This window comes from Dermochelys coriacea, chromosome 1, assembly GCF_009764565.3.
Source record: "Dermochelys coriacea isolate rDerCor1 chromosome 1, rDerCor1.pri.v4, whole genome shotgun sequence".
In the NCBI taxonomy this organism is placed as follows: Eukaryota; Metazoa; Chordata; order Testudines; family Dermochelyidae; genus Dermochelys; species Dermochelys coriacea.
The window spans coordinates 238,459,179-238,483,134 of NC_050068.2; the positions used below are offsets into that span (position 1 = coordinate 238,459,179).

General features: G+C 40.0%; 1 protein-coding gene across 7 annotated transcripts in view; it reads left to right on the forward strand.

Annotated features, from left to right (window-relative positions):
- LMO3 (LIM domain only 3) overlaps positions 1-23,956 on the forward strand; it is an 81,005-nt gene that overhangs the window by 47,983 nt on the left and 9,066 nt on the right. For all 7 annotated transcript variants that reach the window (XM_043516891.1, XM_043516892.1, XM_043516902.1 and 4 more), the window contains one exon: positions 17,101-17,226. In XM_043516891.1, the coding sequence (XP_043372826.1) occupies positions 17,101-17,165 (65 nt within the window). In that variant the 3' untranslated portion in view covers positions 17,166-17,226. Of the gene's footprint in view, positions 1-17,100; positions 17,227-23,956 lie in introns of those variants that run through there.

Sequence of the window (23,956 nt, forward strand, 5' to 3'; positions counted from 1 at the left end):
CAGTAACAGGCCAACATTCAGTACTTCAGAAAAATGGGGGTGGAAGGGGCCGCGGGGAAGGAATAGAACAGGCCAGTTTGTGAAAAGCTGTCGGGATTTGGTTGGGGTGTGTTTTAAGGGGTGGAGAATGCCACTGGGAAGTGAAGATTCTATCCTGGTTCCCCACTGTTTATAGCTGATATCCTAAAGCATGTCATTTGATGACCCCTATTTTAAAATGTGTAATACACAGCTAGAACAGGTTGATGTTTTTCAAGCAATTTTTTTTCCAATGGCCTCTCTTTTAAAGATGTGACTTTTTTTTATTTTTATCAACAAAATGTTTGTTGAAGCCATAGTCAGACCTATTAGCAAAGGAGTTACTGATTTCAATAATATTGATAAGTCAGTTGTATTTTTAAACAAATGAAAAATGAAATCTTTTCATATTCTGCAGAACAGAAATAATGCCAAAAAATCTCATGAAATTTAAAAAAAAATGTTACCTGCTCTAATGTAATGTCTCCTCCGACCATATGTCTACACTGCAATTAGACACCTGCGGCTGGCCCGTGCCAGTTGACTCATCTTCGTGGGGCTCGGGCTGTGGGGCTGCTTAATTGCGGTATAGATGTTCTAGCTCGAGCTGCAGCCCGAGCTCTGGGACCCTCCCACCTTGCAGGGTTCTAGAGCCCGGTCACCAGGCTGAGCCTGGATGTCTACGCTGACAGCCCCACAACCTGAGCCCCACGAACCCAAGTCCACTGGCATGGGCCAGCCAGGGGTTTTTAATTTCAGTGTAGATATACCCTTAGTTGTGCCCCTGGAGCTGCAATAGCTGCTACTTACAGCTTTCATAGTTCCCCTTTAGCTCAAAGGCCTCAGTAATCTGTGCAGCACGTCTTGGGTTTTTCCCCAGAGGTCCTAATCATAAACCAGCATCCTGTTGTTCTACGTACTAGACAAACACAAAACAAAAAGGCAGTTCCTGCCCCAATGGACTTGCATAAAGGCACAGTGGTTAGATTGTGCTCCATCTATAACAACAAATGGTGTTGGTCAAAAATTTACTCAGGCCTTTTTAGAAGCTGCCTCCGGTACTTGACCATAGCCATCTTTAGCAATGAATTTCACAGGCTGGCCACACGTGCCCATGTATTTCCTTTTCTGTTCAAAATTTACCTGCAGTATGCTCTGTGGGGTGAGAAGAGTACCTGGAGTACTGGGTGGCTGCGTTAAAGGATGATGCAAGAAGCTGAGAACTGAGCTCTTTTAGAATAGATGCAAGCCGAGGACTGGGAACTGCAGAGTTCTAATCCTAGAGGGGATGCACAGGCTCTTGGTAGCTATTTCAGAGGTACAAAGGACAATTAGGCAACAGCTCTCATTGAAAATTGGTAAGAGTTCAGCACCTAGTTTGTACAGTTGAAACCCTTTTGCTGATCCTCTCTGCCTCGGTTTCTCTCTCTCTCTCTCAGACAAAGGGTCAGGGCTTGTCTACAAGGGGAAATTTCCCAGTATAGCTATACCCAAATAATTATCCTGCTATAGTTATACCAGTGTACATCCCAATGTGGACACTCTTTTGGAATCATTCTGATTTTATTCTGAAATAGAATGTCCACATAGGGACTTATCCTGGTTCAACTGCAGCAGGATAACTATTCTCGTACAGCCATGCCCCGAAACTTTCTCCTATAGCCCCGCCCTCATGCTTACCTACTTCACAAGACTGTTTTGAGGATTAGTGAGTTAATATATGACTATGAAAAGCACCAACTAAAGTGCTTCTTGTTACAGCAGCTTACTTTGAACGTTGGCCCAGTTCTTCTCAATACCTGTATTATCCAAAGTGGTGATAACCAAATCTTTTTTGTATGTATGTGTTTTAATATCGTATAACAAATTATTTCATTTAATCAATCTCCTGGAATGGAGGGATCCTTTTTCTTTTTTGATGGGGAGATGAAGTGGGTTCTCTGAGTAGAACAGATAATGTGCAGTTCTGACACATAGGCACTTTTGCTACTTTTAAGAAACTATGAAGCTGCAATTAGACAGTACAAGTAATGCTCTTAAGGGGCACAAGCTACAGTTCTGTAATACATTCCTTTCTTAATGTGACTTGATGTAGATAGAGTGAGGGCCTATCAGGTGTGAAAAGTCCTGCTGCTCCTGGCTTGGAGTGGCCTCTAGACAGTGATTTGGCAACGTCAATCTAGTCATGCTTGATTTCGACACTTAACATGCTAAAGCAGGATTTCTCTACCCCCGATCAACTTCTCAATTAGCAAGCTGCCTTGTGTAACGGCCTTGTTTCACAATCCCTCAGGGCTGCTTCAGGGGTCGTTAGGGTGAGAAAACTCTAGCGCTAGCTCCAGCTCTGGCAAAAGCAAGGGGAGCTCAGAGATTTCCTAAACGCATATAACCCTTTTTCAAGTTGTTTGCTTTCATGGGATTGATTCTTGGCACATTAAGAAGCTTAAGGCTTCAGTATTTTCTTTAAACTGCCCACCTTATCGCATTTACAGCTGACAGTTTCCTGACAGCCTGAGTGTAAGCAGAGATAACTAGTAGGTTAGTGTATGAGAGTAGGTATATAAATATATTATATATACTCATCAGTATTTTCAGGGGGTGGGGGACGTTAAACTTCATTTACAGTGTATGTGGCTTGGGTTAAATAGCAGCTATTATCTGTGGTTACTATTATTTTAACAGCACACTTTGTGTATAGGTGTTTTGTATACAAATCTCAGTTATGTTAAGTGTTTTTAAAAAAAAAAAAAAAAAAAAAAAAAGGCAAATCTATGTTCTGTGCTCCCAAATGTTCTTTCCTCTCTTTATTAGGGAGCAAACTATTGTTACATTAAATATTCAAACTACATGAAATCTCGAGGGCTTTTCTTTCCCACCGTGTGTTACCAATATTCATGCATATGAAGAACAGTAACCATATTCAAACGGCACCTTTTTTAATGAGCAATATATGTCAACATGACACCTCCTTATGAAATGCTGCTTTTTAGGTTCTGCCTTTATGGATGCAATAATTGAGATGTTTCTAATGTATGCAGTTATATTAACCTGCCCATTGTTAGAAATTTTGTTCTCCTCCTAACTTTACACTATTTATATTGCTTCTAGCATAATCCTCCATTCATGATCAGGCTGGTTTAATTAAAAAGTAGCATTATTTTGTACAGGATTTCCTCAGTCTATGCACAAGGGGGGAAAAAAACACTGTAAACTCAAGCATGTCTGGAAAATGCCAACCATCACAAAGCCTAAACTGCTTATTAGATAAATGAGGAAAGAGGCTGAGTTACTTGGGATATTTTTTAATTCACATGTCCGTCCTATTTTCAGTGCAACTTTTTATTGAAATAATTGGGTCAATGGCAGAAAAATATTAGGCAAATGTGTCTCTAATCTGAGTAATATTTTGAAAGCATGTTTCTAAAACCAACTGTGAACAGTGTGAATACTCATCTTTTGGAAGTGTGATTATTTTTTAAATTGCCTTTCTATAATGTTTATATTTTACTTTCATTCTTGGAATAATTTTACTCCAAAGTTGTAATCAGGTTTTGTGTATACACATTGCTGATATATAGATCTATACAATGCAAATGGATGCAGAATCTGTAAATATAGTGTATGCACTTCTTCAAAATAGCTTGATGCTTTGATTTGTAACTGTTTAAGGTTTTACTTAAAATTCTAAACACTACATCTAGCATAGCCGTTTCGGTGGAATACTTCAAATAGTAAGTCCTAAAGGTGACATAACAAAGGAAATACCTTGGATACTGCAGCTTTTATTTATAAAGGAAATGCACACACAGTCCAGTGAAGGAAAACGTAACCTGATTCCGTTTCTATAGGAAATTTCTATTAAGAAATTGCTTTACTTCATGAATTTTCAAGCACATTGTGAGATTTTTATGAACAAAGTGAATTACATGTATTTTGTCTGATGGTTTGATTCCCTTTCCTTTTCTTAATTTCTAAATATTTCTTTTACAGCAAACATTATTTAAAAAATACTTTAAAATCTCCTCTTGCTCATTATGTAGCTCTTGCCTTAAAATATCTTCGGGACAGTGTGTGTGTGGGGGGGGGGGAGGATTTCAAATTGTAATAAATTTAATTATATTGTACCGTAATGAACACATGGCTCTTTTTCCTGTTGCCTTAAATCTATTTTTAATTCTCCTGCAAGAATGTTTTCCTATTGTTGTATACACACGCACACAGAATCCTAGTCTAACTCTGCAAGCAGTTTTCTATAAAGCAGATGATTTGTATTCCTAATACTATATCCCTGAAATAAAATACTTAGGTCCTGAAATAATTTCATTCTTGGACAAATGTTTATAATGTGAAGCTGCTCAAAATAATATCATAACTGTCATTTTCATAGTATCTATCATTCTCAGCTTTTAAAGGACTTTCACAAACTGAACTTCTGAGCGACCCTTTAATGTGGGTAAGTAAAAGCCCATTCACAGATGGGTAAATTGAGGTTCATAGAGGACGTGATTGCTCCACGTCACACAGCAAGTTACTGCAGAGACCAGGAATAGAAGCCCAGGAAATAGTGATCTTAGCTCCTACTTTAAACACTTTCCCCTTTTCCAGAATTTCATTGCTGCTCCATCATAACAGTTTTAGTACAAAGCACAATTATATCTACGTGTCGGAAGCAACTACTGCCACAATAGGAACAAGAGTTTTTGTCTCCGATCCTGAAACTGCATCCTGGCTGACAGACCTGTTCACCTGCAGAGCCCCACTGACATTGCAGGGGCTCTGCACAGGTACAGGGATCCACCCATGTGGATGCAATTGCAGGATCAGGACCTTAGTTGTCCCAAAACCCCCATCTCCTATTATGTTTCCCCCTTCTGTGCCTCTCCATCTTTCCCACATGCAGTAGCTCAGATTCTCTCATGAGCTCTCCGTGAACAGTAATGGTTATGGGCTAGGCGTAATTTATCCCTGCAGCTTTTGCATTCGTGTGTGTGTGTGTGTGTATGTGTATGTGTATGTGTATGTGTATGTGTATGTGTATATATATATATATATATATATATATATATTTCCAAGCAAAACAAGACATGGAAACCTGATGCGGAGCTTGTGGCTGCACTGCCCATTTCCTACCTAAGCATGTCTTTGCCTACAGCACCATGGCATGAAAGAGCCTGCTAATGATTCTTAAATGTTCATTACTGTAGTTCCTCTTTCAGAGTATACTTCTCACCTTGAATGACCCATGTGTTGAATTTTAAGTAAGGGAGCCTATGATAGTAAGTCTGTCATGGCATTAGACTTTTTTCCCCTTCCAACTCTTAAAAAGCTTTTTATTACAGAACTGCTTAAGGCATTCTTCAATTAGCATTTGCTGTACTGTGGCTGGAACAGCTGTTTACCATTTAATAAAGCATGGCATAATTTATTTTCAGAGTCTAGCAGCCGTCTTTGCTGTTACACCAAGGGAAGGAGACACAGTAGCTACATTGTTCACAGTCATCAGTGAAATAGCTATAGACTATTATATGAACTCGTAGAACTATTAACTCACTCTCCAATTCCATTTCAAGGTGTGTTTACCTGACAGTCCAGAGATCCTATATTCTCTGTCACCTCCTGGGCAAAATAAAAAATAGCTATATATTACATTCCTTAAGTTAAGCAGCTAATTATCTATATTTACCTTAATTTCAGTCCCTCCTGCACCCCCAGGGGCAAGCTTAATAGGCACCATTTAGGGCTTCACACTTAGTTGCCTGAAAAACAATGGACTTGGCAAGGCCCTTACTGACTTAATTGGCCATAGCAACTGTGAACTACCCTAGCTATGCTCAAATAAATTTGTTAGTCTCTAAAGTGCCACAAGTACTCCTTTTTCTTTTTACCCTAGCTGTGAGGTTTTGGTGTCCTTCCAGTTCCTTCCTTCTATTCCTAGCTTCCCTCCTTCAGTCTTTGACCTGAAAGACATACCTGCTTCTATCCATCTGTGTGCCTGGTGGGTCTGAAATGCACCCCAAAATACTTTGTACTTTGAAGCAGCACTCCAGCTGGTACTGAAGATTCTGGGGTGCATTTGGGTATTGAAGGCACCTAACACGAATGAGCTTGAAAGGAGGATGCCCTCTTACAAAAGGACGTGCAAGCCTTTTTATAGGCACTGAGTGAAATTCACTCTTTCGGATGAGTGAGCTGGTAGTAGGAGAGAGGGAGCAGGGGCGATTTAAATGCAGGTTACCTGCTCTTGAGGCATTTAGGATGGTCCTTGATTTCCTCCTCTTTCTTGTCCCCAAGGCAGTCTTTTGGCTCAAGCGTTTAAGCACTGGGCTGGGACCTGGACTCGGTTCCTGACTCTGCCATGGAAATCCTGTGTGACCTTGGGCAAGTGTTTTAATCTCTCTGTGCCTTTGTTCTCTCTTTGTAAATTGGGGATACTAGTACTGTTCTACCTCATAGGGTGTTTTCAGGTTACATACATTAGTCTTTCTGAGGGTCTCAGATAACGCATATGGGGGTTTTACAAGCAGGCAAATAGAATATGCTGCATTCACTGAGTGTTAAACCTAGCTGTCACTACAATTATAGCCTATGTAAGTACCACTGTGACCCTTGCGCTGCTGAAAATAGAGTAGTATTCCTCTGTCTCTGACTAACCTCATTTCTTGCACCTCCAAATGATACTGGATGTTGGGAAAAGGGAACTTCTCCGCTGCCATTGACTTTTGCAATTTGGATTGCAGCCCTTAATATGGCCTATAAAGTTGGATACATTATTAACACATAATAATTAATGCATGGATAATGGTATAATGCAGAGATATGGGCCAGGATCTAAAATACCTCTCAGGTTTGAGAAGTATGGTTCCAGAATTTAGCTTAGCATCCCAGGCCCATTTTGAATACTAAGATAACTGGTACGTGGCCTTAAATTTGTTTTTAGGTTACTCTATAGTTGGGCAGTAGAACTACATCTGTTGAATACCTCCAAATTCTGAGATTCAGTCTGTGCATGTAGATGGATTTATATGCATGATTAAGAGTAAAGTGTATGTAGAAAGATGAAGTTTACGTGGGGCCTGTGTGAGAATAGTTGTAATATTAATATTGACTTTACCGATAGAAGTTTAAGCATGTCACGATGCGTGAATGGTGGAACAAAACAGATCCCCAAATACATTGGGAGGTTGTTTTTAACTTGGCTTTATTTCCAAAATATCAGTGTATGAACCACTGTGCCTACGCAATACTATCTTCTTTGTTTTTTAACTGAGGCCATGTCTAAACTACCACCTATGCCAGCAAAACAAACACCCCCTCACCAGCATAAACTTCGCTAGTATAAGTGGTAGTGTGCACGCCCCATGTCAGTGGGAAAGGGTCTCCTGCCGACGTAGCTTCCTCCACTTGTTGAGGTGCTAATTATGCCAATGGAAGAGCTCTCTCCTGTCAGCATAGAGCGGCTACATGAGCAATCTTACAGCAGCGCAATTGCATCAGTATAGTTGTGCCCCTTTAAGCTTGCTAGTGTAGACATGGCCTAACTAAATGCGTTCAGAGATGAGCATGTATCAGGATTTAAAAAACAACTAACAGTAAATTTTTCAGAGACCATAGTAAATTAGGCCAGACTCTTGCTAAAGCATGTGTTTAATTTAGGATGAAAGTTATAGCAGCTGAATAGGATCCAGTAGGGGTTTTTGGTACCTGAGTGATTTTGATATAAGCATATTAGTTGGGTGTTTCTCCTAACAGGATCAGTAGCAAAACAGTTAAGTATTAGACATTTACTTTGTTTTATTTAGGTTTGAGAGTTAACACTCCATTGAGACAAATGGGATCATTCACACCTCCCAGCTGTGTGTCATACTGTCCGCAGACTCAGGAAGATGGTAGGGCATAGGTTATACTCCATCATGTTTTTAAGGCTTTGCAAAGATAAAGGCTAGAAATAGTTGCTAAAATGAAAAATTGAGACCTAGTCTACACTTAAAACTTAGGTTGGTATAGCTACAGCGCTTGAGTGTGAAAAATCGTCACCTCTCAACACGGTAGCTATACCAACCTAACCCCTTAGATGCAGTTAGGTCAATGGAAGAATGCTTCAGCCAACCAAACTACTGTATCTCAGGCACAGCTGGAGCTCCAACAGTGATGGAAAAACCCCTTCTGTCCATCTAGTCTGTGCCTATACTACAGGGTTAGAGAAACATAGCTACTGCACTATAGCTAAATCACTAGTGCCTATACTGTAGACATGGCTGCGTTTTTGGAGCACATTTCTGCAGTAAATGAAATGCATGAAATACAATCAGTCTGATTATAAAGAATGTAGATAAAAATCTACATTATATCATGGATGCATTGTTTCAAGGGGTTTGAAAAAACAGAATTCATCCTTGCTAATTGTAGGCTATGTCTGTGCTACAGAGCCCCTTCATGCAGAGTCAGCCTACAATGACAGGAGTTTTTCTGCTGTTGTAGGAACACCACCTCCTCAGACAACGCTAGCTACATCAACAGAAGCACTCTTCTGTCCGCCGAGCTGCGTCTATCCTGGGGTTGTTGTCAGCATAGCTGTGTCCATCAGGTGTATGGTTATATCACACCTCTGACTGACATTGCTATGCTATGCATAAGTTTTAAGCACAGACAAGGCCTTATATAGAGAACTATCACATGCAGTTGGTATGGCAAAAGGACGGACTGGGTTTTCTGAAATTCTACAGGCAGAGCTCATGGAAAGTGCATTGGCATTCAGGCCAGGTCTACACATAAAAGTTAAGTTGACCCAGCTACATTGCTCAGGGGTGTGAAAAATCCACACTCCCTTAGTGATTTAGTGAAGTTGACCTGACCCCCAGTGTAGACAGTGCTAGGTGGATGGAAGAACTCTTCTGTTGACTTAGCTACCACTTCTCAGGGAGGTGGATTATCGACAGGCAGAATGCCTCCTGTCACTATAGTGAGTGTCTACGCTGAAGTGCTACAGCAGCTGTGCCATTATAGCATTTCAAGTGTAGACAAACTCTTATTCTCCCCACATACTGATCTACGCTGTGCTGTGCATCATGAAAAGTAACTGCTTTTTTACACTGAATTAGGTACGCGGGTGCCACACTGAATGCAATACAGAAGCAGGGCAAGAAAGAATGTTTTAAATATTGGAGTTTAATTTAGGCATCATTTTTTATTTGGCCTGCTTATCGTCACTTCATTTGCTGCCCAAAATATTAGAGTGTATTGGAAGTGTGTGAAACAGAGCAGTTGCAGCTCAAAACTCATCTCCTGAGGTTCAGGTTACAAGCCATCCTGAAAATACCTATGTATATGCTTAATTTTATGCTCGGGAATAGTGCCACTGAAGCCAAAACAGATAATTCATATACATAGTGTCAAAAGATCAGGGCTAAACTCAGCAGACTGAACAAAAAAACACAGTGAATCTGCTATGAGGCTATAACCATCCTTCACCAACAACTTTTCGGTGGCTTTGAAATGCAACCATAAATCATCCCAGGTTCACTTAAAAAAAACAAAAAACCACCAACCATGGGACTGATCCTGAGATGCACAGATGCACTGCAACTTGAGCTGAGCTTTGAGTCTGAAACCAAACGCCTAAACCTTCCAACTCAACAGATTGTGTTGTGAAAATCAACACAATTCTAAGGCCGAGTCCCATGTACTGTATGCCTGGGCTTGTTTAAAAAGTAAAAATAAAAGGTGTTGGGGTGGGAGAGATTCAGTTACCCATTGTAGCTCCTCCACTACATTTAAACTATAGCTAAATCCTGCAGTATAGCTAGAACTGCCCCCTTTTTAACAGCATTTTTAATGAGGCAAACAGTGATACAGCCTTGGATTTTAGTAGAGCTGTGGCACGGTTCGGGACTGTAATTTTAGCACTTTTTCATCCCACTTACGTTATAAGGGACAGATTTTTTTAAATGCTCCACGCCCAAAATTGAGGCCAGGGATTAAAAAAGGGACTTAGCACCCACCGTCTTTGACTAGGCCACTTAAGGGCAGATTTTTCAAAATAATTTAGTACCCAGCATGCTGAGTTCTTCTGACAATCTAGCCACCTACTTTAGTGCCTAAGCTGAAGCTAAGCATTTATGACAATCTGGCCCTGTTTATGATGCTAGACTCTCTTTCCCCCCCTCTCCTCCCCCCCCAACATCTGGCCCTAAGGCTGCGTACGTGTATATAACTGTGGTAACCTTGCTGATCTACCCATTTTGCAGCTGGATAGTGCCACCCCTTCCCATACCCCTGACTTCCACCCCCGTCTAACAATGCCTTGGTTTCGTCAGTGTAAGTATAGGCACAGATAGAAATAAATCCGTAAGGTTTTGAAAACTGGTAATTTTCACCTACTATCAAGAGGTTTTCATTATTTCCTTTCTATTCTTCCACCAGTGCTCCCTTCTTTCCTTTTTTTCAATGTCTTCCTGTTTTCACAGCCATTAGTGATCACTAGGGTAAAGTTCAGCTCAAATCTAAGAGATCAATTCAATTCAGGTCACAGGGAGTCTTTCTATTGGCTTCAGTGGGTGCTGAATCAAGCAGTATGTGATAAGCAAGCTGAATTTGAACTCTGCCTCCTTCGCCTCCAGGGATGATGTATGGCTTAACTTCAGTAAAAACATGGAGCAGGTTTCTTTTTCCCCTTTGCTAAAAGTACTTTTCATTCTATAGTGACCATTTACACAACTGTACCAGGAAGCTGAGGATGGATGGAGTGAAATACTTTGTACCTCTTGTAAAAACATGGCAAATCTACTTGCTTCAATTTCTGTAAAAATGTACGTTGGGAAATTTTCAAAATTGCCTAAGGGGTTTAGGAGTACAATTGAAAATCAATGGGGCTTGTGCTCCTAAATCCTGTAGAATCCTTTGAAAATCTTCCCTTAATTCCTTAAACCATCCTCATCATATAAAAATAACATTGTTTTTAAAGAACATCTTTTCCATGAATTTAATCTAGAGCCTTGGATTATGAGAGGTAGATACATTAACTTTTATGCTCTTTTACATGACTTTTTTGCTTTCCTACAGAGCATATTGTGCTGACTGCATATTTCCAAAGGCCAAATTCTGCCTTTAGTTACATACATGAAGCTTCTGTTGGAGTCAATGAGCTGGACACATGCATACAAGGAGAGTGGTTGATCATTGATTTCAGTCAATGTATGGTAAAATTTAACATTTTGGGGTGTACTGTTTTCCCATTCTCTGTGCAATAAAATAAGTGTTTTAAATGTGCCAAGTATCTCAAAGTTTGTTCAAACAACTCCCCTATGGGGATAATGTAGTCTGAGGATTAGGTCCTGTCTCCATTTAATATATGGATAAATTGAGACAGTTTAAGAGAGTTGTCCAAGGTCATTCAGTGGGTTAGTGACAGAGCCAAGCTTAAAACTCAGTTTCTGGCAACTAGCACTGTGCTAATATCACACACCTCACTTCCTCCTACAAACCCTAGGATACATGGAAGTAATTTACTGATGATGAGGGAAATTTAATACAGTTAACATGCAAGTTAAGTTAGAAATGTGCTGAAATTCAGTGTAATTACAGTAGAATCTCAGAGTTACGAACACCTTGGAATGGAGGTTGGAGAAACCGTTTCCTGACCTTGTCAAATCTTTTCTTTAAACTTTCCCTTTATTTTTTTTTTAGTACTTTGTTTAAGATAGTCCTGTACTGTATTTGTTTCTTTTTCTTTCATTTATTTATTTTTTGGTCTCTGCTGCTGCCTGATTGCATACTTCCAGTTCCAAATGAGGTGTGTGGTTGACCTATCAGTTAATACCTTTGGTGTTCGTAACTCTGAGGTAACCAGTGCTTGCAGGTCATAGACCCAGCACCTCTAGGCAGTGCTTAATTTGTGCCGGGGCTTACCTGGGATGTTTGGGCTTGCCATGTCAGTTACCAATCCCAGCGCAGGCAGAAGGAGACTAATGCTGGCCACAGAGCATCCTTTTTGTGCTGGGGTTGCAGCCCCTTCCCCCCCCCACAGCTTCTAGCACCACTGCCTTGCCCACACCCTCGCAGGGGACTTGCACCAGGAGAAGGTGAGATCAGGGCCTGATCCTGGACCTCCTTGCGTGAGGGATGAAGTGTTCTTCCCCCATTAGGGATTCCTCCCCGGCAGGTGCTCCGATCCAGGCCTAGAGGAGAGCGATCCGGGTTCACATGGCAGGGCCTGCAACCCCTTTGTACAGAAGCAATGGATCAGGTAGGAAGAAAAATGTACACCCCTCCCAGCATTGAGAGAGCAATGGGGATGGGGGTGATGGGGGGGCAGCGCACTGCTGTTCTATGTACCCTGCCCCATTTGGAAACCAAAGCACCAGCCCCCCCACGACAATCGCACAGGGTTGGGGTGGGTGTTTGGGATGGGGTGTAGGTTGGGGGGGTATATGAGCATAGGCAGGTCAGGGAGTGCATGCGGAATGGGGAAGCGCATGGGGGCTAGGCAGGGTTGGGTGTATGGAATGTGTGGGATAAGGGGTGTGCTTAATTACAAATTAAGCACTATACTTAATCTTCAGGTTCCTATTCAGGAAATCCACCAAAGCAGAATCAGTAGCATGATACATAATCATGTTGTTTCTTATGGGTTTGTCTTTGTTTTTGTGGTAGTGGTGCGTGTTGGGCTTTCATTCGTTTTTGTTTTGTTTTTTGAGCACCTGTGTGCACCAGGCTCTACATCCTTCCACTATTTTGTAAATGAATGTTTGTTTGCTTGCAGTCAGTGATTGCTACAACACCTGTACTTAATTTCTTAAAATATAGTTTAAACACAGTTTGAGAGGATGGCTCAAAAATTCTAGAGAAAAGCTAGCCTTGTCTAATAAATTCTCTCGTTTAAGGGATATCAGTAAGGACCAACGTCATGTTTCCTAGGGATAGCCAGGACACAGTGTAACTACATTTTAATATAGAAGAGAGCAGGAGTGCTGGAACAGTTTTTATAATGGGGGTGCTTAAGAGCCATCGAACCAAACTGTAAACCCTTTGTATAATGGCAACCACTTTAAGCCAGAGGATGCAGCAGTACCACTAGTTCCAGCACCAATGAGAGAGAGGCTGCTGAGTCTTAACCATTCTAAGAACAGTAGAGTAGAACATGAGCATTGGGTAAAAATGGAGCAGAGGTATAAATGCATGATATTCTTTGGATAAACAGGAGCAGACCTGGGACTCTGTCTCTCCGTGCATCAGTTTGAACTAGGAGACTGTTAGAAAACAATTTCTTTTTAATAGTAAAATTCTGAATTCATAAAGTAAAACCTTGTTTCAGTATCCAGTTTCTGGGGAAAACCCTCCCCCCCACACACACTATATTATTTGGAGAGTCTGGTATATGGTCTCACACAAAGGAGTACCCGAAGGTGGCTGTTGACTGATCTCTTGATGCTTGGGCAAAACTGAGGAGAAAGTCTAACAAATGCATCGTTTTGCAGTAAATTAGATCAGATTTCCGCATCTCCGCACTCAGTCTGTGAGCTGACAGTTCAGTAGAACGTTCCCTTGTAAGGTTCGCCCTCTTAGGAAAAGGGGCAATAATTCATCATTAGGATTTCAGAGTCCAGGTGTAGATGAAAACTGATGGAGCCTCCAGCGAGGCAGGGAAAGTGCACAGAAGAAGAAAATTTTATCTGAAGCCTAACTCCCTGGTTACAGCAGAGCATAATTAAGATAATATTGCTCCAAGAGTTCTTTAATGATTAAAAATCACATATGCAGAATCCATAAATTGGAGGGCAACAGATTGGAAGAGTACAGCATCAGAGATCTGTTTTGTGCGCATTGTACAGGAAAGTGCACCAGTGGCAGAGCAGCAGCCTGGGCAGCCACAGGAGACCAGGCCCATTCCAAGGACTTTGTTTAGATGCAACAAATCATTTGTCTGTTATTAACCCAGAGCTTGTAATTATGCAGATTGCCATAGATTTTCCTGGGCCTGGAAGTGAGATTGAGGGTTGTTCACAGTATAGCAGGCAGCTCAGGGCTGGCCATGCATTACTGAACTTGCCACATTTATCATGTTGACTGATGGCAGCAGAAGCAGGTCTCAGGTCCCAGTGGTTAATGTAGTGGGTAATTAACTGTCATTTGCCTAGTAATAGGCTGATGATCAATGGTTTGTGTGGAAACAAATTCTAATCAGGTAGCTGATAAATGCTCAGGGAGCGAGAGCAATTGAAATTGGGGGAAACTATGTCCAGAATTTCAAAATGGCATTGTGGGGTTTTATTATTATTTATTATTATTAATGGGGGGGACTATGTTCTTCATATAAACAGCTTTATCCAAAATGAACCACAGCTAATATTAATCTCACGTGAGTTTGTTTGCGTGTGTGGGGGCGAGGCGGGGGAGAGTTCATGTAAAGTAGGTTTCCTCTGCTTTGCTTAGTTGAAATATATAAGTAGGTCTGGTGCTTAAAAGTGAAGCAGCTTTCACGTGCTGCAGTTAGACCAAGGAGTGTACAGTGAAACCCACACAAAGTGAATTCCAGTAATTTTGCATTGGTAGGGATGCAAAATGATGGTCCCAAATTGTTCCGTTGCACTGCAGCGTGCAAACTACAATGAACCTCAGGCTTACACAAAAGTGTTTGATATCGAAAAAGACTTGACTGTAAATAGTAACACCACATGCACTTAATCCCCAATCCTTCAAAATAGTTAAGCACACGCTTAACTTTAAATGTGTGAGTAGTCTCACTGAAGTCTTGAGAGTTCCCGCTGAATTGGATCTCAGGGGAATGGGACTATTCATATCCTTAAAGTTAAGGGTGTGCTAAAGTGCTTTGCTGTATTGGGCACTTAAAGCATAACTTCCTTATTAATGGGTCTTTTTAATTTGTTAGTCTCTAAGGTGCCACAAGTACTCCTTTTCTTTTTGCGAATACAGACTAACACGGCTGCTACTCTGAAACCTCTTAATAATGCGTAGTTCGGTATAATAATACTTTACACTTATGGCCTTTACGTAACACTTTTTGCTACCTGATCTGCATTTCTTGTACACCTCTAGCTCTCATTCACCTCCAGGTGAGTGTGTAAGGAATGCAGAATTCGGTCCTTGCTCAGACTATCTCAAAAGTCTTCACAAGTATTAAACCTCACAATATTCCTATGAAGTAGGTAGATTTTAGGCCTATACTACAGATGAGGAACTGAGGTTTGAGTTTCAGAGTAGCAGCCGTGTTAGTCTGTATTCGCAAAAAGAAAAGCAGTACTTGTGGCACCTTAGAGACTAACAAATTTATTAGAGCATAAGCTTTCGTGAGCTACAGCTCACTTCATCGGCATCCGATGAAGTGAGCTGTAGCTCACGAAAGCTTATGCTCTAATAAATTTGTTAGTCTCTAAGGTGCCACAAGTACTGCTTTTCTTTTTGAGGTTTGAGTGAAGCCCACCCAGGAAATCCGTAGCAGAGCTGGGCCTAAGGCTGGAATAGAATGTTTAGAAAGGGAACATGGATTAAAAAGCATGGTGTATATGTAATTTTAATCATAAATTTTAACAGTTAACAGAAACAAAGTTGACATGGGTTTGAATAATCTGATAGGAGCTGAGTAACACAATGCTGCTGATTAAACCGTAGTGTTGGTTATCTCAAAAAACTTCTTCAAATAATGTTAACCAGCACTTCAGACAATCATTGGAAAATGGTTCAGGACTTCAAAATAAACATGCATGTATTTATGCAAAAAGTACATCTTAAGTGGAAGCAGAAGGTATAAAGGAATTGGAATTAGTAGGTTTGTTGGTAACTCGTGAAATTCAATAAAATGGAAGGATGTGATTAAAAAAGTGCATTCATTTTTATGTTACCAAACTGAATTTTTTACAGAGCACCTTTGAATTCATTAGTTTAGAACTGCTTTTAATTTGGTGGTTCCCTTGAGAGCCATTATATTTTTCTGCTGTCAGCCTGATATTGAGGAAAAGAGAGAACTGGCAGATGTGGCGTTTTCATCTAGTTTGCTTCATAGTTAAAAACAGCCTTAACTGCTATAGGCAGGCAGAGCATTACTTTTAATAATCCATCACAACTATTAGGTAGTTTAAATAAAACTTCGTTTCAAAGATTGGTGGTGTGTGTAGCTAAAGTATTTTTTTCTTGCTCATTATAATCCTCATATGTTACAAAAGCATGCATACATGTAGGTTTTTTTGTCGTGATCTCATTTGAAAAGTTTCAAGAAATCTTTACCAAAGAGAAACCTTTTAAAATGGTTTTTTAAAAATATATTAGGCATTTTTACCACACATTTCAAATTGTTCTTACAATATATTATTCCTCTACTCCTGATGTGGCTATATATAGTTTACAGCCTCATTTACTTTAATGTGCTACCTGAATAACATAATCATAGCTATAACTATGGTAAAGGGTTGTAAGGTGTGTGAACCGCTAATGCTTTCTGACGATTTAAATGACTTGTTCATAAAATGTTCTTTTAATAATAATGGTAAAGCTTTTAGCACTAGATGTCAGAAATGTGGAGAATATTGGCTTTTTAAAGTGTTATTTCTTTTCTAGCTAAAGTGTGTTTTAATAATAAATAGCACTGAGGCCAAGGTTATGTGGCTCACATATTTACAGTACAATCCAAGTAGAAAGATTCTTACCATATTTCAAACTGGTTGACCTCTGCTTGCATGTGGTTATGTAACTTTACTAATGTATTTGTCATTTCCTCATTTGCTTGAACAAGATCTTTCTTCCATTAAGAAAGGTCAGTGAAGTATGTACCAAAGAAGCATATTTATGTATAAAAACAGCATAAAAATTACTTTGCAAGGCACAGTATTATGTGGCACTGGTTTATAGAGCTTCCCAATGCTTTCGCACTTTATCGGCAAGTGGCTTCTAATGGGATTGTTTCATGAGTGCGCTTGTTTTGCTAAATACCAGCCTTTCCAAAGAATGTCATTCAACTTGCCAGCATACCAATTACAGATTTTTATAAAGCCCAAGAAAATAAATGGAGGTATAATTTTTTTCCCCCTACCAGTTAATCGTATCCTTGAATATCTTCCCGTTGTGTGTCCTCAGGTTATTTGGTGTTACAGGAAACTGTGCTGCTTGCAGTAAGCTCATACCTGCTTTTGAGATGGTGATGAGAGCCAAGGAAAATGTTTACCACCTGGACTGCTTTGCATGTCAACTTTGTAATCAGAGGTAAGAGGACTTCTTGGTCTAATTCCGTAGGCTAAAACTAACTGAGCCCTGATGTATATATTTTTGTTTAATGGAGAGAAAGCATTCTCTAGGGGTTGAAACCCACAGCTGGGAGTCGCATCTAGATTCTTTTCCCAGTATTGCCACTGACAACCTGTATGACCTTGGGCAAGTCACTTAAACTTTTTGTGCCTCAGTTCCCTCATCAATAAACAAGGATAATGATGCTTCTGCTCACTCACAAGGGTGCCTGTCAAGCTTAATTAATTAATATTTATAAAGTGCTCCAATATCCTCTGCTGTAGAAAAGTGCAAAGCAGTACCATTTATCATTATTATGTTAAATTTCTCAGTTTTGTCAGTTGAATTTCTTTTAAAAATACATACTATTTCTTTTTGTAGACAACTCTCATTGTTTGAATTTACAGGACATTGCATTCCACTGTTCTTTGTAAATCAGTATTGGAATCATGTACCATGTTCTTGTGACATTATAAACATTCCAAGGCCCCAGTCCTGCAAAACTTGTTCTGTGTGAGCATGTGCCTGCAGCTCCTTAGAGTCCCATTGACATTCATCCAGGTGGGACATGTTGCAGGATCGGGGTTTAAAACTGCAAAATCACGATTGAGATTTTTAAAGTCAATTAGGATATTTGGTCACACAGTTCTCAGTCATTTCATTCAGAGTGGGCAGCTAAATCCTATACTGTGCTTTGAAAATCTCAACCTATGTCATTGGGATGAAATCTTGGCCGTATGAAAGTCAATAAGGATTTCGCCATTGACTTCCATGGGGCCAGGATGTCATCGCTGGAAATTAAAGAACTGATTCACATGTACTAATTTATGTACATATTACACTGCCTCAATTATTATATAATCCTACATTTAGTATCACATTTTACAGTTTACATTTCTGTTACATTTGCATAAGAAGAAATACTCAGGATACAACTTTCTTAGGTAGTAACTAAAAATTACTACAAAAATATTCTAATGTGATATTCACCAAATGTAAATCTAGCCCTAAATAAGCCATGCTAACTTACCCTGTACTACAGTGTATTATTCTATAGCATTGTAGTAATTTAAAAATCAACATCCCCAGAGCAACATAAAATGTACAACTGCTAATAAGTATAGCACAGTACAATTACACTCTAAAAAAGCTAAATTGACCTTTTTCATCATGTTGCATGGAAATTAAAATATCAGACAAATAATAACCGCAGCTTAAATGATATAATAATGCAAAGTAATTATAGTTTGTAATGCTATTTACAGATCCTGTATCAATTTTACCTTGCTACAGAACTAAAAGGCTGTATTCGAAATAATGTCTACCCTACCAATAGAACCCACTGAAGAAAGACACACGCAGTCCTAAATTCAGATTCTAAAACCTTTCACATCCCTAGTGCTGCAAACCACTGTTCTAGTATCATTATTAAAGTGCCTAATATATTTCTGTTGTTCGCTTCATTTATTACATGCCATAATGGGGCTGCATATCTTTAGTGTTGGTTATGCACAATTAGCACTTAGTTATTGTCTTGTCACTTCAGCCCATATAAGACAAACTTCTTTAATGCAAGAAGTCAGCTAATCTTCATCAGTCAAGCAAAGCAGACAATTTTTGTTACCCTGAATACAAAAGATTCCAGCTTACATGGTATATTTTAATTTAACCCCCCAAAACATTAACAATAATCATTTATAATCCTTTTCCTATTGCCATAAATGTGAACTAATGTGTGTCTTCATAGTATGAAAAGCATCAGAGTGGTGATTTTGGACAATTTAGGTTCCTATTAGGAATATTATCTGCTGGTTTTTAAATGAAGAGTTTTAGTGGGGGGTGTAATATTTTTGGATCCACTTTGTTGTTGTTGTGGGTCTGTCATCTCTAAACCTTCAATCTGGGGAGGGGAGTTAGGCTTTTCCTGTGCTTTGGGCAAGCTGCAGGCCAGAGTGCTGATACTCATAAGCATAAGTGCTGGAACTAGGGGTGTTGAGGGTGCTGCAGCATCCCTGGGCTTGAATTGGATTCCGTTATATACAGGGTTTACAGTTTGGTTCAATGGCTCTCAGCACCCCCACTATAAAAATTGTTCCAGCACCTCTGCTCATAAGTAGAAAGCCTTATGAGAAGGGTCAGGGATCCTTGATCCATGCCTTAGATTAAGAACACATGGATTGTCATACCTGGTGGGCACATGGTCCAGCTAGTCAAAGCAGTGGCCAGTACCAAGATATTTCAAAGAATTCCATATATTGTAACCTCACAACACAATGGGGCACAATCGTGGTCTATGGGTACTATTGTAATATAAATATTTAATAATAATGGACAACAAAATAACCTACCCATAGAGTATGTTTCTTCCTCACCACCTGACATTTGTGACTATCTTATGCCCTTAAGCATGATGATTTGTACCTTTTTTATTTTGTTTTATAAATTCTAATTTGTAGATGTGCATACTATCCATACAAATTTCTAATCCCACTAAACTCTTGAATGATATCTTGTGGCAATGAGTTCTGCTGCTTATGTATTTCATATTAAAGGAATCACATCAATGTTGTTTTATTTCCTTTCAATTTCCTTGCATTCTTGTATTATGTTAAGGTGTGCTGGATTGACCTCCTGATACCATTTATTATTTTGTATACCTTTATCATCACACTTCATTGTCTCCTCTTACTCTTTTCAATCTTCATACCTCCAATAATTTTCACTGCCCATCTCAGGACCCCTTATATTTCCTCTGTCTCATCTTTAAACACCAAATTTCAGGTGAGGATGTGTCACAGCTCTAGTGAAGCACCCCCTCTTGGTCACTCACCAGACTGGTTTGAGGGGATCCAGCCACTGACACCATGTGTGTTTTAAGTCCCTGGAGTCTGAACACAGTCCAGGCACTGCTGCTCTGTTGGAGTCGCTGAGCTCCTTCTCGGGGTGCAGACCCTGTGTCTAGTATCCCCCCACCTGAGAATTGTGATTACATGGTTCCCTGCCCAGCCATTGGAACCAGAGCTGATGCCTCAGGCTCCACCCATAGCTCTGGTAGCTTAAACACATCTTCTCCCAAAACTCCATCCTTAAAGGGTCATGAGGTAGGTTTAATGCTTAACACACGGAGACAGACTTTGCATGAGAGTCTAAGCCACCATTGCTCTTTTCTTAATGGATAAAGCACAGAGAGTACTGATCACATAAGAAAAAATACATCCTGAATGGTCCTTAGGGGACTTTCTGAGTTCAAGTACGCAGGTTCAAGTTCCTCCGCTTCATCCTATCAGGTTGCTGCAGCAGCTTTTCTCTGCTTGAGTTGGTAAAAATGGCCAAGGACACCAAAGAGATCAGCTCCTGTCCTTTTTATAACCTTCCAGTCCCTTTGTCAGGTGACTCCCACTCCCAGATCAGCCGCCTCCAGGTGATCCTAGACCCCTACCAGGTGACCTCTCCCCTGACAAACCAGATTTCCTGGGTGGGAGCCAGTCTATTTTCTAGGATGGTTGTATTTGAATAGAGGAACATCCCCAGTTAACAACCCTCTATAGTCAGCCCAGTATTAGTCTCTGTTGGAATTTCAGTACGATATGGAGGTAAAAAGGCAAAAGAGAAAGCAGCTTGCCCCACATTCAAAATGGAGTTTGCATCTTGGTGAAGATACACACAGAGTTTGTAATCTCACAGAATTCATAAATTGTACAGATGTGCTCTGTGCCAACAAAGCCATTATACTTCTATCCCTTTTCCTATGCTTGCCTCCTGTGTATGAAATATCATTCCTGAGCTGACTCACTAAACCCACTGTTCTCATTCAAGTAAGACCCATTTTTACTACTATCCCTACATGAAATGAGTTGAGATCAATATTTTCTTTAAACACACACACGTACACATTGAGGTAACAAAACATGCCAGCTATCTCTTGGCTTATATATTAGATCCCTTTCCCCACTCTCTGTTTTTGTCCCTTTTAATTGTAAACTCTTTCAGGCAGGGTCTGCATCTTTAGGGCAGACTTTAGCATATTTGGAGTGCTCTTGCAACATAACTAATAGCAATATACCATTTTTCATATGTACTAACATTTTAATTGTTCAGCTACTGCTGTGCACTGGGAGGAGGTTCCCATTAAGCTGTTAGCTGTTAACAGGTCTTTTTCCTAAGTGAATATAGTTAATTTAAAACCCAGCAATGTTGATGAGTGGATTAAATTATTTCTTTAAATTTGCATTAGTCAACACTGAATTTCATCTGCCATTGTGCTGCCTGCTTGTTTTGCTTTGTCAGGTCTGTCTGAAGTTCCTCAGTCTTCCTTAGCTTTAACTAACCTAAATAATTTGTGTCATCTGCAAATGTAGGTTGACTGTTCATCCTCTTCTGCAGGTCGTTAATGAATAGACTAAGCCACATCTTGTGGATCCTTGGTGCAATCTGGTGTTAAGTTTTTTTCCATGCTAAAGGCCATTAAGAATAGGTATAATGTTTGCTATGCTCAGGTAACCAATTTAATTTCAAGGCATTCATTATTAGTAGTATTATTTTTTGGCACTCACTTCATTCCTAAATTCTTTGGCTTTATACAGTCTAGACCTGGTTGATCTTTAATTTGTCAGTTTATTCCAATATCTTCTCTTTAACGCTCAAATACATCTTTATTACTTGAGAAGACTACAGTAGATCTCTCCACAACATCCTCTGTGCCAAAAAGTGATGTCAAGAAACAATTAACTCATCTGCAATATCCTTATTCTCCTTAACTGTTCCCTTTATTTTCTGGTAGTCCATCAGACCTCCACCAGGGTTCTACCCAGTGTGCCACTGGGCCCTGACTCAGTTTCCCCTTCTTCCCCAGGTTAAACAACTTAGACTTCATCCTGCAAGTGTTTTCTCCATAGCTCTCCCCTTTTGGAAGTCTAGTTTATTAACGTAAGAGTCAAAACACCCACAAATGTTTCAGAAATCTTTCCTGGTTGGCTCACATCCTGAGTGCAGGCTTGCCTCCAGCAGAGTCCTGCTTTCTGCATGTCTGTTTCCCAGGCGCTCTTTTTACAAACTCTGGAGAGTCACTTAGCCTAGTCCTCCTCACTGGCCCTTTCCTGGCTGTTCTTCCTACACTTTAATGGAGCGAGCACAGCCAGGTCTGCTCTCCCTGGAGTCTGTTGCGTCTTAACGTCATATCTCCCAGCAGGCCTGATTCTTAGACACATGCTCTCCATCACATGACCCTTTTATTCCTTTCTTACAATTGGGGAGGGAGGATAAGCCTGACACAGGGTCCCAGCCCTCTTAGAGACCAGCTCACCCAGCAATTCTGCTGCTTGGCCATATATTCTTGTTAGGTGCTTTTATATCTTCACCATTCTCTCTTCAAGGGCCTGATTCAAAGCTTATTGAAGACAGTTGAAAGACTCCCTTAGATTCAATATATTTTAGATCAGGCCCTAAATTTGTGCTTAGGTAGGAGAACTACCATTTATTTTACTTATTTCTTTTTATGACTTCACTTAAGCTAGATCTCCATAGTTTGAGGGATAAGTTTGATTCAAACTATCTTTTACCTTGCCATTTCTCCTTTCATTTTCCTTCCTGCCTTTGCTGCTTTTTATTTTTTGAGAGGTATGGATGTTTCCGGTATGCCTAAGTAATCTCCATTCTGGGTCTGAAGATTTTAATTTTATTTTTTTCACCTTTGACCGTTGGGTTGCTGTGACTAGCTTCCTCTATTTTTTTTAAAAAAAAAATCATCTTTCTGAAGTTTCATACCAGAGAGCTAATTCTTGGTACCTTTCCTCCCCTAAGAATTCTATGGCGGTCACTATGATGTAGTCACTTACATGGTTCAGATGCTCCCCTTTGCTCCCCAACCCTTTTCAACCTCTTCTCCCAAGTAGAAAAATCCTTTACCTTCTCTCAGCAATAGCCTCAAACTCATCAGCTGATCCAGGATAGCTTCTAGAGAACAAATATTGTCATAATGGAAAACAGAAAACAAATTAAAATAAATAACTGACAAAGAAGTTTAAATAGAAAATCTTACATCCTGGGTTCATCCATGTCCGTGCTTGACCCTCTGGGCTAAACTTGCCGATCTCACTCAGCATTCAGCTCTTATACGTCCCAGAGCATGTCTCCCTCCTTTCCTTCTTTCGTCTCATTTTCTAGCAGCCTGACCCAATAGGCTCCATCCCATTCATCACCTCCTAGATAATTCCTATCTACCTTACTGGACCAATTTGGGCTATGGTTTAAAACTCCCATTTGACCACCACTACCGAGGAACGTTAAACCTTTTCTTCTCTCCTTTTATTCTTTCTTGGAAATATGCCTTATCTTAACAACTGGGCTTTAGTTTGTCTGGCCAAACTTTCATTCCAGTCCCAGTCTAGAAACATTTTCATTTGGCATCCTGTAAAAATATAGAAGGCCTACACTACATGACAAAATTGTTTTCTTTAGCAGACATAATTTTATATGGATGATATTAGATTTATATATGTTTAACTCTAGCATTAGATTCCTACAAGACCTGAATGGTGAGTTTATTCATCAACTATTTTAGAATACAGTTTAATATCTGTAAAAGCGGCAGAGTGTCCTGTGGTACCTTATAGACTAACAGATATATTGGACCATAAGCTTTCATGGGTGAATACCCACTTCGTCGGGTGCATCCCATGAAAAGCTTATGCTCCTATGAAAGCTTATGCTC